Consider the following 16,109-nt stretch of genomic DNA (forward strand, 5'->3'; position numbering starts at 1 on the left):
TTGTGCCATTTCGATGCTTTTGAGTTGCAAAATGCAAAAAGGAACCAAGTTGAAACAAGAGCACTCTATCCTTTTTTACCAACACACTTCCCTCCGTCCCATCACCTTGACAAAACAATGCCTCAAAACAATGGAAGAAGCCAAACATTGAACATTGAATAACCAGATTCAACAGTGGCTGGTGATCTTAAAATGAAGGCTTTGTTCCATGTGAACTTGAATGTGCTGCCCACCATGGCATATAGAGTCTCAATCTTAGCTGGCATTTTACAAAAACCTAAAGGTCCTAGTCCTCATATCTGCAGGCTAAAGAGTAAAAATGCAGGTGCAGCATCTTCTAAAAGGGAAGGTATGGAAGGGGAATCTGATCAGAACTTCTGGTCAAAAAAGCTTTTCTACACAATCCCTTTCTATGATCCCTGGTCCCTCATACCTTTTCCCTTTCATATCTCCTCCCATTAGTTTCCAGCCTTTTGCCAACATTGAAGGGCAAAAAAAGTTAATTTAAGTTTCTGTAAATTTACCCAGGATGGATAACCTAAGTTTTCTCTGGTGCAGAGTTCAGGTTTTTGATAAGTACATAGCCCTGTTCTAAGGTTAATAAGAAAAACATCAGAGCCCTTCTGGGTCAGACCAAAGGTCCATCTCTTCCTTCTTCCTACAGTGGCCAACCAAATACCTCACAGACCTGCAAGGCTTTGAAGGCAATAATAGCACACCACCTCTGAATGTGTAGGTTATCGTTATTTCAATTTACCTACCTTTCTTCATATAGCACTAACAGCTGCTGAAGTCATTGATGTACTTTCCATGAATGCATCTAAGTTCCTTTTAAAGACATCTAAGCAGTGACCCTCACCACATTATGGCACTGTATTCTATGAGTTAATTGTATGGAGAAGTACTTCTGCTTATCTGCCCTGAACCTCCCACAAATCAACTTTGAGGGATGAACTCAAATTCTAGTACTGAGAGTAAGAACAGCTGCTTTTTAAAGGTTTATCCTACCTTGCCTTCTGTTCACAAACACACCTGTTCATGTGGATAGCCGTGTTGATCTGTCATAGTCATAATAAATAACAAGATGAAAGATGAAAAAATATTTTTAAATAATTCCATTGGCAACTTTAAGATCAACTAAATATAAGCTATGGTGTATATATATACATACTTCTGCTTCAGAGTACCTGACGAAGTGTGTATTACACATGAAAGCTCATACCTTGAAAGCTTATATTTAGTTGATCTTAAAGGTGCCACTGGAATTATTAAAAAGATTTTTTCATCTTGTAATTTCTTACACCTGTTCATGATAGCATCTTAAGCTCCACCCCCAGCTCAGAAATGTGCTTCTGTCATGTGGTTAGAATAGCTCCTTAACCTTCTATTAACCCCAATAACATAAGAGTATGGTTGCAAAGCAAATTCACCCAGACCCAGCAAGGAGATTGTCTCAGATCACTTGCAAATGCAATGGCTTAGTCTAGCGAAACAGTCTCTGGCAGACTGACACGCTGCTTATAAGTCAACTGACCTGGTAAACCTCTTCAGTACCATGCTCTGAGTTGGCAGAAATAATACCTATTACAAGGGAAGTGTCACGGCACACACAGGGGTGAAAACTACCCTGTCCAGCCAGCAGCCTGTCAGGATGACTCTCCCGGCCGCCTTATGGGCCACCTGGAGCAGGCCAAGGAGGAGGAGGAGCAGCCAGCGACATGGCCTATATGGTCCGGTCTGCACCCCTGCACTCCCTGCCATTCAGGTCTCGCTGAGGGAGCTGTGAGCGCATCGCTCCCTGCTCAACTCTCTTCCTTCCCTCATCTATTTTAAAACTATGCTGAAATGGGGCAGCGGTGATGTTTCAGCTACTAAGTCTGGAGCTCTTGGCCCATTTCGAGCAGCAAGCATGTCAGTGACCGATTTGACAGAAAAGCTGGTACAAAATGAACAGCTGGCAGCAGGACTCAAAGAACTTGTCAGGGAAAAGGATAATGAGTTACGCCTTAAAGCACAAGAATTAAAGAAAGAAAAAGAAGCACCTGAAACCAAGATTTCCAAATGAAAGCTGCAAAACAAAGCCAAAGTAATATCCTCAACAACACAATTAGAGGAACTCAAAAAGCAATTATCAGGAGATGAAATCCAAGAAGGAATATCCAAGCAAAAGAGAGCTGCAAGTCATGGAAAAATATTGGTACAATCATACCTTGGGTTAAAGTTGCCTCAGGTTGACTGTTTTCAGGTTGCACTCTGCGGCGACCCGGAAGTAACGGAACACGTTACTTCTGGGTTTTGCTGCACACACATGCGCAGACACTCAAAATGACGTCAAGCACATGCACAGAAGCGGCGAATCGTGACCCGCAGACGCAGGTTGCGTTCTGCTTAGGAGGTGAACGGGGCTCCAGAACGGATTCCGTTCGCATCCAGAGGTATCACTGTACTTAAAAAGAAAGTTGAGGAACTTGAAAAACAGAATGCCCCCCCAAAATGAAGAGCTACAGAAAAAGGAGGTGGCTGCATCTTTGTTCTTGGTCTTCAACTTTCTTGATAAGGTTCTGAATCAGAAATTTCATACTCCGCAATGAAGCCTCCTTTGAGAACTGACCTGCTGGGAGCCTGAAGGGCCCTGCCCTGCTTCTCTCCACCTGGCTTGGGGCGAGGCCTGACAGGCTCCATAAAGGACTGCTGCTGCTGGGCAGAGTGTGCTCCGTTTTTTGTTTTTAATTGCTTTTATTTTTTATCTATGTCATTTTAAATTCTTATTGATATTCATGCTGTATTCCTAGTTTTAGATTTTATGATTTATGTGGAAATTGTTTTCCATTTGGTTGTGTACTTTTTGATGTGTTTTATTTATTGCTTATGACTTTTGTTATGTTGGTAATTATGGAAATCTTGTCATGTTGTAAGCCATCTTGAGCACTGTTTTAACTATGGAAAGGTGGCATACAAATAAAATGATGATGTCAAGGATGGCTATCTTTTCAGAGAAATCTATATCTGACCTGTGTGGCTTTTGTGTAGTTGCTCCCCGCACCCCACCTCCTATGTTCTGTAAAATGCCTAACACACTTGTGAACATTATTAAATTCTAAATATATAGTAGCAGCAATATTGTACTTGAGTGCACCCTGGCCCAGGATCCAAGCACTGTTTACCTGACTATGGTGGGAGCAGGAATCACTGAACACAGCAAGAACATCTCGCCTTTTTCATGTTGATAAGGGGAATAAACTGATAGTAGCTTGGGCTAGATTCTAAATTATAGTTATAAAAGCAGCTGAATGAAAACCAACCTTCCTAAAGAGCAAGTCCAGCTTTCTGCAATTAGAAAAGACTTGTTGATGAAACTTTGAATGATTATTTAGCCAACTCAGACTGCTTTAAGCATTTAAGTAAGGGGGGGGGGGCAGAGAGCCCTTTTAATACCACTGCGCAGTTAGTCTCTAGAAGAACCAAGCTAGTCTCAAAATACGTTTGAGGAACCGCTAAGCCCCCATATTAGGCCCAAGTTTCCATCAGACATAATCAATGTGAGACACTATAAGAACAAAAGAACTTGCTGGATGGGGCCAGTGGTAAATCTAGTCCAGCATAATGTTCTCCCAGTGGCCAACCAGATGCCCTAACAGGAAGTCCGCAAGCAGGATCTGACCACAACAGCACTTTCCCCTCTCCTGTGGTTCCCAGCAACTGGTATTCAGGGGTATGCTACCTGCAACAGTAGAAGTAGAACATAGCCATTGTGGTGCTCAAGGCACTAACAAGACTGGGCACGTGGAATAATGAGGACTGGCAAAGCTCCCCACACTTGTGCACCAGCAATTTGGAGTGTGCCTTAGACAACTAATAATGGATGTTCTTTCCATGCTAATAATAATTAAAGGTTATAGTCTTAAAATACTTATTGTACATGGGATCATACATTTTTACTTACATTTATATCCCATCTTTCTTCCATGATGGAACTCAAGGCATGATGCATGGAGTTTTCAGGCAGCCTCCCATCCAGACACTGACTTCTGCAAGGCTACTACATCCTTTGTGTCCAAACTATGCCCTAGGGCCCATTTGGGCAAACAACACATATATATATATACCTCTGTTTTTTCCAGCTTACAGGTCAATATGTACTGGGATCTACAATGAGATGGAAGACTACGGGCAAGGCAGGAAAATTATAGGTAGAAGCAAAGGTTGGCTGCCATAGGAAGTCAGTAAGATAGAGCAGGCTGGTTCACATACCAAAGCTGCCACCCTCTTCAGAGGTTGACTCAATCAAGAACTAGGCTGTTTGTCAATTAATAGGAAATTCAGGTTGTCACAGTTAAAACTGGGTTGGAGGAGAATGGGAAGGGACAGAGGACTCTTCTTCCTCCACTGACAAATGGTCGAGAAAATTGTTTTCCCCATCAATATGGGAAGGATCAGTTCAATTATATTGGTCATGACAGGGCATCTCCAATCTTCATCTCCTTATTAAGTCTCTGCACACAAGCTTCATTCATAATCAACAGCATGTTTGCATAGCCCTCTACCATCCTTCCTGTCCCTGTCATTCATATTAGATTCACTCTTGCAGAACAGAGGTGCTGATTAAGCAGGCCCTAACCCTACTAGGTTGCAGGAGAAACATCCTCCTGAGTCTAGACTCGAGACTCCTCAACATCTGAGAAGGAAAACAAAAATAAAGCTTTAGATAATATATGCATTTATAAAGCTGCCGTCATCATTTATGACACGAAATAGGTCTTTAAAATGAAGCACAATCTGACAGTAACCTACAGATTAAGAAGTCTGCTGAGACCTTAGCTGAGGCAAATCACAACTTGCTTCACTGTAAGGATACTTAAAAGCGGAGCTGGAGACCCTCTTCATTTTCATGGGAAACCTAAAGTACCCTGGTCTTTCTTCCTCCACAACCCTTGCAACATTTTTGAGATATGCCATTCCCAATACAGTCCAAGAGAGAGAAAGCAGCCATAATTTTCCTTTAAAAAGAGAACTGGAACCATCTTAGACTGGGTATTATTCCAGCAAAGTTGGAATTTGCTTTAAGGATTAAAGTAGATGTTACACCCAAAATATTAAGAAAAAGCAGCCTCAGAAGGCTATGACAGGAACCGGAAGAAAACTAATGTTTATGCATGCGGTTACCGATAACTCTTCCTCTCCACTCTCTGGTTTTTCAGCTCAAAATTGCCCCCTATCTACCTGTTCCCTGCCCCAAGCTGCTTTTCATTAAATCTCCTCTCAGGAGACTGCATGCAACATTCTGCCTTGCACTAAGATAAAGCAACCGAAAGTGTTACTTACACATTACAGTATTTCCTCAAAAGGATTGCTTGGAATTAGGCTTCTAAGGCAAGCTTGGGCAGCTAATTCCCTGCAGTCCCTCTGCACAGAGAAACAGCAACACTGACTGGTCCTGCTTGCTTCCATTTTCTCTCCCCAGCACTGCAGTGCACCTTTGAACAAACACACAGGCAAGTGAAGGCAGCTGGAATCTCAGCTGATTTGTCTTCTTACTTATCCCCTAATTACAGAAAGTAAAAATAAACCTTGCCAAGGAGAACTCGTGTTTCATGCATACTCAGAAGTATCTCAACATTCACCTCTCCTTTTCTTCCCTTTGTATGTAACTTCACAACAATCTTATTATCAATAAACCATGCCCACCCCACAGTGAGGTTTGTGCAGTCCCAGGTGTTATCGTTCAAGGGCATATAAATTTTACAAAATCAAGGTCCTTAATTATTCAGGGCCATATTACCAGAGCAGTTTTCCAGTTACAATGTAGGCCACAACCTTATCAAACTCAAAAGATTAAATGGAGACCTGTGCAGGTTATTCTGCATACTGCAGTCCTGTGCTCCAAAAATATCCAGTTACGAAACCATGTTTCAGTGAAACAGCCTTACAAAGCTGAATATGATCAGAATTCCTCCTTCTGGCCCCAAAAGATCAACACACCAAAAGGGAGGGGCATATTTCATAATACATACTTGAGTTGTACCTATAAAATGATACAAATAAGTTATTAATTTAAGTCTTAATCTTGTTTGAATAAAGAGAAATTTTCATATATTCATGCACACACACACACACACACACACACGTGCACGCGCGCACACACACATACTCTCTCTCTCTTAAAGTGCCCACCCCAACTTTAATTTGTGCCTGCTTTCAAAAATAAGAGCTTCGTCAACACTGTGGAGTTGTTTTGTGCCTGTAGAAATTAAATATTGCTTTGCTTAGCCCTTTGTAATGGAATTCACTTCCTACCCTGAGAGAGGGATGGGGCAGAGATCTACTCATTTATTGCTCATAGACCTGAGAAAAAAATGGGAGTGGGGTGGGGGGAGTATCAGTGCTTACTCCTTTAAGAAAGAAGGCGTTTCTGTGCACTGCAGGAGAAACTTATGTACATTTTTGGGGTCTCTCAGGGATGCCAAAGCATGTTAAGCTAGCTAAATCTAGGTATCTAACCTCAGATATGTTTCCTACTTGAAGTAACCTGGAAACCTTGTTTCCTCCCACCCACCCCCATCTATTTATGTACATATTAGCAGTTTGCATGTAATCCCTGCTACCGAGGCACCTTATGCATCTTGTTAAAACACAAATGGCACTGGCTGATGCCCCGGTGAAACTAGACTAGTTTTTGCTACACATAAGAGACAGCTCTACAGGTCCTAATAGGTAAGGCAACACCAGATAGCTCTACATTTACGTAGAGTTAAGTTGACTGGAAAGAGCCCTTTAAACCATAGGAATCACGTAAAATTCATGCAAAAGTGATAAGCAGTCTAATGCACAGATTTGTTAATACACGGTCCAGGAAAATCAGTCTTCAAGGTTTAGAAGCTGCAAGTCTATTCCCGAAAAAGCAAGGATTTCAAGCGGCTCCCTAGAAACATCTTTGTGTCCAAACTGCTGTTACTTGTGTTCCCCTAGAAGGCCATCCCTAGGCATTCTGCCACAGGACTCTTTGGCTCGTTCTATGGAGCAGACCTGAGGAAAGCATCTCAGCTGAGCAGTTCATTGATCAGTGTTCAGCAAGTTCCTAGATGATGTTATCTAGAAATCAGAGAGCTGCTCTGCGATTGGTTGGAAGATGTTGTTGCTCCACTGAGCTGTGAAAATCCACTGTTGCAGGATTCCAGACTTGTCATGGACCCCCTGGAATAGAAAAAAAGATGAAAGTTAGTGGGTTGGGGAAGGGTCAACAACCAATTCACCTTCACTTCTTCCATGTAAACCCCAACAGGACTGGTAATCTCTCATTTGCTGCCAAAAATCTAATTCCATCTTGAAAGAAAACATTTTAAGTGGCAATCCTGATAAATCCTATGAAAGCTGAAACTGGTAGCAAGATTAATACCATCACCATTTTCCATGCTTACAGCTATCCAGATATGCTTAACTGGATCACCTGGAAGACACATACCAACAGTGGAAAGAGACTGATGGCAGAGCTCTGTTGTCCTGGAGAACTGAGTTCACATGGTGATGCTCCAAAGCAGGGTTAAAAACTTTGGGAGTGCATTCACACTATTGGCACTTGTGAACTACAGGTGTGTTGCAAGCTTTTGTTGTTGTTTAGTCGTTTAGTCGTGTCCGACTCTTCGTGACCCCATGGACCAGAGCACGCCAGGCACCTCTGTCCTCCACTACCTCCCGCAGTTTGGTCAAACTCATGCTGGTAACCTCGAAAACACTATCCAACCATCTCGTCCTCTGTCGCCCTCTTCTCCTTGTGCCCTCCATCTTTCCCAGCATCAGTGTCTTCTCCAGGGAGTCTTCTCTTCTCATGAAGAGAAGAGAAAGCAAGCTTATTATCTGATTAATTGAGCAAAACATTATATTGGATTAAAGGGCAAAGAAGTAGATCAAAGAAAGCAGCAAGGCAGTTATTAGAACTCCTGCTATTAGCTTTCAAGAACCATACCAAGCACGGACTGATGCCCATCATCCCCACATATAACAAGTCATGTAATGGCTCCTCCTGCATCCCCCCTACCTGAATTCCTTGGATGCAAGCACCTCATAGTAATACATGATCTTGCACTTGTGGTTGGAGACCTGGAGTGTAGCCAAGACATCATCAACCCGAGAGAGGCTGGTCCCAGCACAGGGAGTTGGGCTATGCATTTTCCACTGGAGGATATAAAAGCCAGGCCAACGAGTCACATGAGAACCCTGAAAAGTGATAGATAGTGAGAAAACCAATCAGGTAAACATAAAGGATTTATGTTTGATTGGCTTTGTTTCAAAGCCATCTTGGCATCTTGAAACAAAGGCCAAAAACTGAAGTAAAACTGATGCATGCAGGCCAGGGGAAGTCAACAGGTAGAGTCGTTAACACTTTCCAACTAACTGGGTCTTTTTAGCTGAAACAGGGATTTGCAAAGTGTGATCCAAATGCACCCAATCTGAGGTTCCTTGCAAGTTTATCATGGGCTCCTCAATGACAATCTTAGTAATGGTAGAGAAGCTTGCTGGGCCAATACCAATCTTTCCCTGCAGTGTGCAGTCAAAGAATAATATTGGGTGTGTACTGGAATGCACCTTCAGTTCATACAGGGCAATGGTGAAGCTTGGCCAGGGCCCTCCCATGAATTGAGCATGTGACATAAACAAGTTCCAGAACCCCTACAACATGCCAGGGTTCCATTGCAGATTTGCAGGGATTCCTTGGCAGATATTGATATGGGAAGATCTTAAAAGGAAGAAATTTTGAAACCCATTCCTCTGAGACATAGAACTTAATTCTATGCAATAGGTTTTCCTCCTGTGTTTAGTCAACAGTAATAACTAGGGCATTCTACTGGATAAAGTATACTGGGCTTTAATATGAGAAGCCTGGATTCATGTCCAGCCATTGACGTGTTAGAGGCAATTCACTACTATCTCTGGTTCAGTTTTCCATCTATAAAAGGTAAACAGCAGCAACAAAAATAAAATGCAGTGAGAGGAGGTACTTCACTGCACATTTAATATATTATAAAATATGTAACACCCCAGAACTAAGTGCCACAGGAAGCCTTTTTTTCACAGGACAGTTGGTGGATCAAATATGCTCACTAGCAGTTGATATCAAGAAGCTCCTCACCCATGTTGGAATTTCACAGAACAATGAAATGGCCTTATTTCAAAAACTGTTTTGAGTTTGTAAGCCACCCTGGGGATATTTAATGATGGGTACCTACATTAATGTAATTTTAAAAATGAAAAAGGAAGTTCCCAAATATTTATGACAATCAAATTACAAAGGCCAAGCATGAGATCGTAGGCACGGAACCGCAACTGACCTGGATGCTCTCGCCTTCACGACACACCAGCTGGGACTCCACACGGCTATAGTCCACCCCCAGGACCCAGCTCTTGCCTATTAACTGTATATTATCCCCCGCAGTCAAAGCATTTGGCACTGTAGGCTCCTTGCGGCAAATCTCAGGTGCTCTCTTGGAATGGAAGAGGCTGAACACGACATCTCCTTTCAGAATGTCGAAGTCCCAGGTGATCACCGATTCACCTTCCAAGATTTCCACAACTATCTGGATTAGATAACAAACGACAGCATCCATCCTGTTCAATTCAGTGCTGGCATTGTCCCAAAAATCAATTAACTAGTGCAGCAACATCTGGCTCTAAGCAACACAGAAATGATTCTCCTTTTTGGGAGGAACTAGCAAACTCAATAAATATATTTTTAAAATTATTCCAATTTTCTCCTGACTGTGCAGAACCTAAGCACAAGATGCCAAGCCTCACACACTAGCTCTGTATTTGTGGACATGGGGTGCCCCAGTTCAGAATGTATATTAGTTGGGTAGTAGGGCTTATGCCAAAGCAGGGAAATCTTAAGACACAACCATCCACCAGCACTCCTACCAATACCAGACTGAGCACTTCTTAGAGAAACTCAGAATAACTATGAGTAGGAAGAGTAGAGTTTTAATTCTACGAAGAATGAGGTATTTGGAGCATATACACCAGGAATTTGAAGAAATGCTTCTAGACCCCAGGCAATGTTCCTTTCCTTTACAGCATCTCCAAAATCCCACCTAAACCTAACTGCCAAATCTAGAAGAGCACAGAGCATTCACCACATAAACATACTTTTTGGTCTATTACTTTTAACCCTTCTATTGACCAGAATAACTTCCTCATCCTACCTCATGAGGAGCACCTTTGAATATATTTGCAGAGTGATAGATGGTTTCTGTCCAGAGGCGGATATGATCAGAGATTTCAGGCTCTTCGTCTGTTTGATAGAGTGATTTGGGAACAAGGCCACCTTCAGGCACATTACACTGTGGGATGGGGGAGAGATGGGGAGTGAATTTCAAAATGCAGATCAACACTTTAAAACAATGCCAACTGACAGAATATCCCCTGCCATTTCATACAGCACAGCCTCACCTTCCTACTATTTAGCAAGTAAAGTGAGAGAACAGAAACAATATCATCCCCCACCCTGCCCACTAAAGCACCTTTTAACTAGATGCAAACAAGAATAGATATAGCAACCAGATGAATTCTGAAAGCACTTTTATTATTTCTATCTCACTCATTCATCCACATATACATATACATATGCATATGCATATACATACTTTAGAGAATGACCATTATTCAGACTCGCATGTCCTCAATCTTGCTGTCAATGAAGTAGAAGGCTGGCTAATAAAAAGGCTTTGCCAAACTAAGAAGGTAAGAGGGTCTACTGTAAATAGTAGGAAGCCTAGTCCAGCCTAGAAGCCAGACAGCAAAAAATCATGGAAGCATATTCTACATATTTAAGACAGACACTGCAGTCTGTCTGCTGCTCCTTCAAGACGGAACATAGCAGAAAATGGGGCAATGCAGTTATGCAGTTTGTATGAATGTATGCAAACATTAATTTGCAAGGCTCATTTTGGGGATTACGGTTAAAGAGCAAAAAGGCAGATTCTGAAGAATAACAGGGAGTTTGGATCTTCAGTTTGGTACAGTGTGTCTGTATGCTGCTAGATGAGCTAGAATGCACTGTGAATAAATGTGCTGCTCAGTGAATTTTCTGCTTGTTTATTAAAAATATGTACCTAAAATAGCATAGCATTTAAAAATAGCATATTTTTAAATTGTCTAAGTTTGAATTTTAAATTGCTGTAACCTGCCCTGTGACCTTAGGGAGAAAGGCAGGCAAGAAATCAAATCAATAAATAATCTCCAAACAATTAACAAAACAATGCAACAACATTTAATAACACTTATGTTGAAGAGGTCACTCACTCATTTATAATTGAATCTGTACTATGATAAACCATCCAGTCTGAATTTTTACAATAGTTTTGCCAATTGCCATAAACAGTACAAGTGTTAACTGAACTATGATAAATGATTCATAAGGCAAACCAAGCAGTTTTTTTGCCAACTGCCTGAAGGGGAAAAAATAACTCACCAAAGCATCTTGAATTCTAGAAATTTTAGAAATAAATCACTAATTCTGCTCTAAACAGGGTGCCCCCTGAGGCAGGATAGAGATTACAAATTACAACATTGACAATTGAATGGATCTTACATCAAGGATATAGACAGCATTTTTCTTTTGGCAAACGAAGGACACAGAGACAGTAATGTCGCTGCAGGCTACTGAAAACATTTTTGTTAAAATAAGTAATCTTTCCAACAGAAATATTTTGACTTTATCCAAAGGCCCACACACTGTCCTCCTCCACTGTGTAACAACCCAAGTAACACTGTACAGCAAGTACTAATAATAGCAAAAGTGCAGACTACCATGCCATATTTGTATACAGTTATTAAAACTTCTCTAGCCTTCTCTCCAAAACTAAGAGTGAAGGTTATGCCCTGATGTTCATACAGAGCTCAGCACCAACAGGAGCTTGTATCTCAATTGCACACAGCACACTAATAGAACTAAACATTTTATAAGGATGTAATGTAAGATAAGCAAGATAAAATCTCACCAAAGAATTTTGTAGTACACACATTCTCCAAACTTACCACACATTCTCCTCCAAGGAAGTCTGGAATCACATCTTTGTCAAGATAATCCACAAGCCCTCCAGGTCCCTGATAATTGTTGCCACTGTAAATGAGGAACTTCTGCCTAGTGTTCTCATTGATAAAGGGACTCACCTGAAATAGAATGTAAAAGCTATTCTTCTCAGGACTCGTAAAAAAAAGAACGGTCAAGTACCACCAAAAAGCATTTTAAAAACTCAACCCGCAAGCCAGTCCAAACAAGTCACTCTTGGTCTTTAACAAGTCTCCAACTGGAGGAATATTTTCTTGTGAATACCTCCAGAAAAAAGCACTGGGTATTTTAGAGGAAGACTAGAAAGTTACATAAACAAATCAACAGGGCCAAAGTTAATCAGCGCAGACCTTGCATTTTTGAACCCAAGGACTATCCCAAACAAGATATGGCATTATTACCTGTAATACAGTAACTCTCACTGTAAAAAGTGTTTTACAGTTTACAGTTATCTTCATTCTGGCACCAAAATATAAATTCTGCATTAAATAAGTTGCTACTACCTGGACAGGAACCTGAACCCAGAAAAGACATATCCTTGTCTGTCAAAACAGAACCCATAGGCTTGCCATTTTCATTCCTTGGTGGCACCCAACAGACTAGCAATATCTTCTCGTTAAGGCCATAGCCAAGAGTAGGTAGTGTCTCCCCAGCCCATCACTCACCAGAGTCCATAGAACAGGGAACACTCTGGGTGCTCGCACAATCAGAAGCCTTCCCAAGGTCTCTGGGTAGTTTTCTTCAACCACTTCAATAATCCTAAGGAGCGCTTTTACTCCAGGGCGCCAGAGGTGGCGCATGTTCAGCCCTTCAAGGTCAACGAGACAGGTCCAAGATCTGAAAGAGGTGATATCCACAAAGCTGTTTCTCAAGCTACGCATTTGGCATTCAAAACCAGAAGCAACAAATACAATCTTCCTGTATGAGGCTTAACGGTGTTTTCACAAGTGCTGCACAGAACAGTGCATCTGTAAATGGCACTCCCACAAATTTGTAAAGTGTGAAAAAAGCTACCGTACGTGGTTAAGGACCCCTGGATGGTTGAGCCAGTGTTTGTCCACAGACAGCTTTCCAGGTCATGTGGCCAGCAGGACTGAACCACTTCTAGTACAACGGGACACCATGACGGAAACCAGAGTGCACAAAAATGCCGTTTACCTTCCCGCCGCAGCGGTACCTATTTATCTACTTGCATTGGCATGCTTTTGAACTACTAGGTTGGCAGGAGCTGGGGCAGAGCAACAGGAGCTCACTCCATTGCGGGGATTCGAACTGCCAACCTTCCGACTGGCAAGCCCAAGAGGCTCAGTGGCTTAGACCACAGCACCATAGAAGTGACAGGTTCCAGATTAAAATGCATCCTCAGCTGTGAAAAGAATTCTGCTCTGAGGACAAGGCATCAACATGCTTTTAAAAAACATTCTCCTATTGCCAAGGTTTACATGACGCAAAAGAAGAAAGGGGTCATTGCATAACTGGGTGGATACTAACGTGATTGGGCGGCCAAATAGATTGGTGTTTTCCTCACACCTCCTTTGTCCTTCCTCGTTAATTGACAGTACCTGAAAGGAGAACAAAGGATTGACTTCAGTTACTAAGGAACATCCTCATACCTTCTCTAAATTTTAGGCTTTGCAAGTTATGACAAAATTTTACTTAGAACACAGCAAGACCAATTAAGACCCTGTTGTAATATTTCAGGTTATAAATGATAAAATCTCCCCATTGTGTATTGTTGGCATCAGTCTGTCTTCAGAGACAATGGAGTGCCCCTGGGGGTGATGTCAAACCAAAGGGACCTTCTCAGGGCACAAGCCTGGGCACTGTGTATGAAAATCCTGGGGTGCCCAGACAACAAGGCATTCCGCTGATGTGGTCCAAAAGAAAACAGAGCAGGGTTTTCCTTCTCCAAACCTGGGCTACGTTCCCAGATTGATAAGCCCCATCTGCCCCTCATTTCCCTCTAAAGCACATGCAGAAACTGCCTTCTTGAGTACTGGACCTACTGAAGCCTGAAGCTTTTCTAGAGAAACCATGCATAGATAATACAAAGGAAGCATCTCCTTACATGACGAAGGAGTGACTCCTCTCCCAGTGCTTTCACAAGACCTTTGGTGTCCATCTGACCAAGGCGAAGTATGTAAAGTGGCCTTCCATCTTTAAAGACAAAAAATAAACAAAGCAGCTGAATGAATATGTTTTTGCACTGTTTGTGTCCTACTGTACTTAACTGGGAATATTAAAAAATTAAAGGCATGATTGCCCAAGTATGTTCCCATCCAATTTCTTTTTGGAACACAGAGGACATCTCAGGCTGCTTCGCTACATTTGCCAACTTGTGAAATTTATCAACTCTGAAAATGCATGCAGGGAGGTAAACATAGAACAGCAATAGGTAAGAAGTTTAGAGATGCAACACGGAAGAACAGGGGATGGATTCTACTAAACTTTACTGATTACATATGACCATTCCTGTGTTACAATAACACTTCTTGGTTTCTCGCTTGCACGCTTTCAGAAATTAAGCACAGAAGTACTCAGAGGTGTCCTTAGGTGACAGAGTGACAGGTGGCATCGGTCAACCCACATAACATAGTACGTCCCAGGGCACAGTACGCTGGCTTAAAGTGAGCTTCCCACCTTTGTCATGGTAATGCCAACCACCAGTATAGTATTCTTCCAGAAGAGAAGGTGGTCTCCATGTTTGCAGGATGTAGTCTACTTGGTACTGCTTGCGCCAGGTCAGTGACTGGCACAGCATCTCTCGAGCCTTGTCAATGTTGAAGTCACGAGCCCTCAAAAAACGGAGGATATGTTCATCTTTGGGTATCTGAGCAAAAAAAGAAGAAGGCAAGGCTCATCCTATTGTCAAAGGCATGACCCTTTAAAGAATTCCTGCAGAATAAGAACAGCTCATATGTCAAATTTTGAAAACACAAAAAACCAAACTACTATCCTCATTATCAATCTAGAATATAGTGGTACCTCCGTTTATGAACTTAATTCATTCTGGAGGTCCATTCTTAACCCGAAACCATTCTTAACCTGAGGAGCGCTTTCACTAATGGGGCCTCCCGCCGCTGCCGCACCGCTGGCGTGCGACTTCCGCTCGCATCCTGGAGCAAAGTTCGCTACCCAGAACACCTACTTCTGGGTTAGTGGAGCTCATAACCTGAGCGTTCGTAAGGAGGACGGTACGTAACCCGAAGTTTCACTGTACAACTAAGTTTAGGCCCAAGTTATCTGTTTCTTCTGTTCTGTCTAGCGATTGCTGCATTTTAATCACCCAAATCAGGCAGCACCAACACAGGTGGACAACTTGCAAAAGAACTGCTGGAGGAGAGATGTGTAGAGACCCTATAAAGAACTGTGAATAGAGGGGTTTTATATTTGCCACAATTTAGACCCCCTGGGAAACTTACCCAACCTAAGCTGCTGTAGTTGAATGAGACACAGCAGTGGGCAGCCTGATTGGGCTCCATCAACCTTGGTGTCTGCCCATAATGGTTTTATTGTGTGTTTCTGTAACATTTGTCATTGTTTTTAGTGTTCACTGCTCAGAGATATTTATATATATTAAGTGATATAGAAATGGTCTAAACAAAAACCTTGAACAATTTCAGCAATGTGTAAAATAGAGGAAAGACAGGTTTCCTTAAATATAAAAATATGCAGTAGGCACAAGGATACTAGTTCTATAATGATTGCTAAGTCGGATTAATATTTACTTTCACCCAACAGAGAGCCTTTGCCACAGGTGCTTACCTTGCCTTTGTGTGTTTCTTGCAACCACTGACGGAGTCTGATCAGGCAGCTTTCCTGCATGGGAGTCAATTGCCCTAGGTACCTTTCTATGTAATCAGCATCTAGTTTGTCAGCTGAGGAGGGGGAAGAAAACAGTCCCATAAGGAAGCAAGTCAATAAGACCAGTAACATATTTCTGCCAATTATTATTGCTTCCAACAGCAACACTGCAAAACTGCTTCAGTCTTACACAAAAAATGGTGGAATACAATTGCAATAAAATAAAAATTTAAAGAAATCAAAATAA

The 16,109-nt window shown here is 41.9% G+C and overlaps 1 protein-coding gene and 1 pseudogene across 4 annotated transcripts in view; one reads left to right on the plus strand and one right to left on the minus strand.

Annotated features, from left to right (window-relative positions):
• The first annotated feature begins 336 nt into the window (after positions 1-336).
• On the plus strand, positions 337-2,714 carry LOC114584688 (uncharacterized; annotated as a pseudogene).
• Positions 2,715-2,862: 148 nt separating this feature from the next.
• Positions 2,863-16,109, minus strand: part of SEC14L5 (SEC14 like lipid binding 5) — a 43,606-nt gene continuing 30,359 nt past the window's right edge. For 3 of the 4 annotated variants that reach the window (XM_028705794.2, XM_028705793.2, XM_028705795.2), the window contains 10 exons: positions 15,824-15,936; positions 14,699-14,888; positions 14,127-14,215; positions 13,550-13,620; positions 12,724-12,895; positions 12,025-12,159; positions 10,191-10,328; positions 9,324-9,569; positions 8,033-8,211; positions 2,863-7,191 (listed from right to left, as the gene is read on the minus strand). In XM_028705794.2, coding sequence (XP_028561627.2) covers positions 7,086-7,191; positions 8,033-8,211; positions 9,324-9,569; positions 10,191-10,328; positions 12,025-12,159; positions 12,724-12,895; positions 13,550-13,620; positions 14,127-14,215; positions 14,699-14,888; positions 15,824-15,936 — 1,439 coding nt within the window. In that variant the 3' untranslated portion in view covers positions 2,863-7,085. Of the gene's footprint in view, positions 7,192-8,028; positions 8,212-9,323; positions 9,570-10,190; positions 10,329-12,024; positions 12,160-12,723; positions 12,896-13,549; positions 13,621-14,126; positions 14,216-14,698; positions 14,889-15,823; positions 15,937-16,109 lie in introns of those variants that run through there. The other variant, XM_028705796.2, reaches the window with a different exon arrangement.

The sequence above is a fragment of the Podarcis muralis genome, chromosome 14 (assembly GCF_964188315.1).
Source record: "Podarcis muralis chromosome 14, rPodMur119.hap1.1, whole genome shotgun sequence".
NCBI classification, from domain to species: domain Eukaryota; kingdom Metazoa; phylum Chordata; class Lepidosauria; order Squamata; family Lacertidae; genus Podarcis; species Podarcis muralis.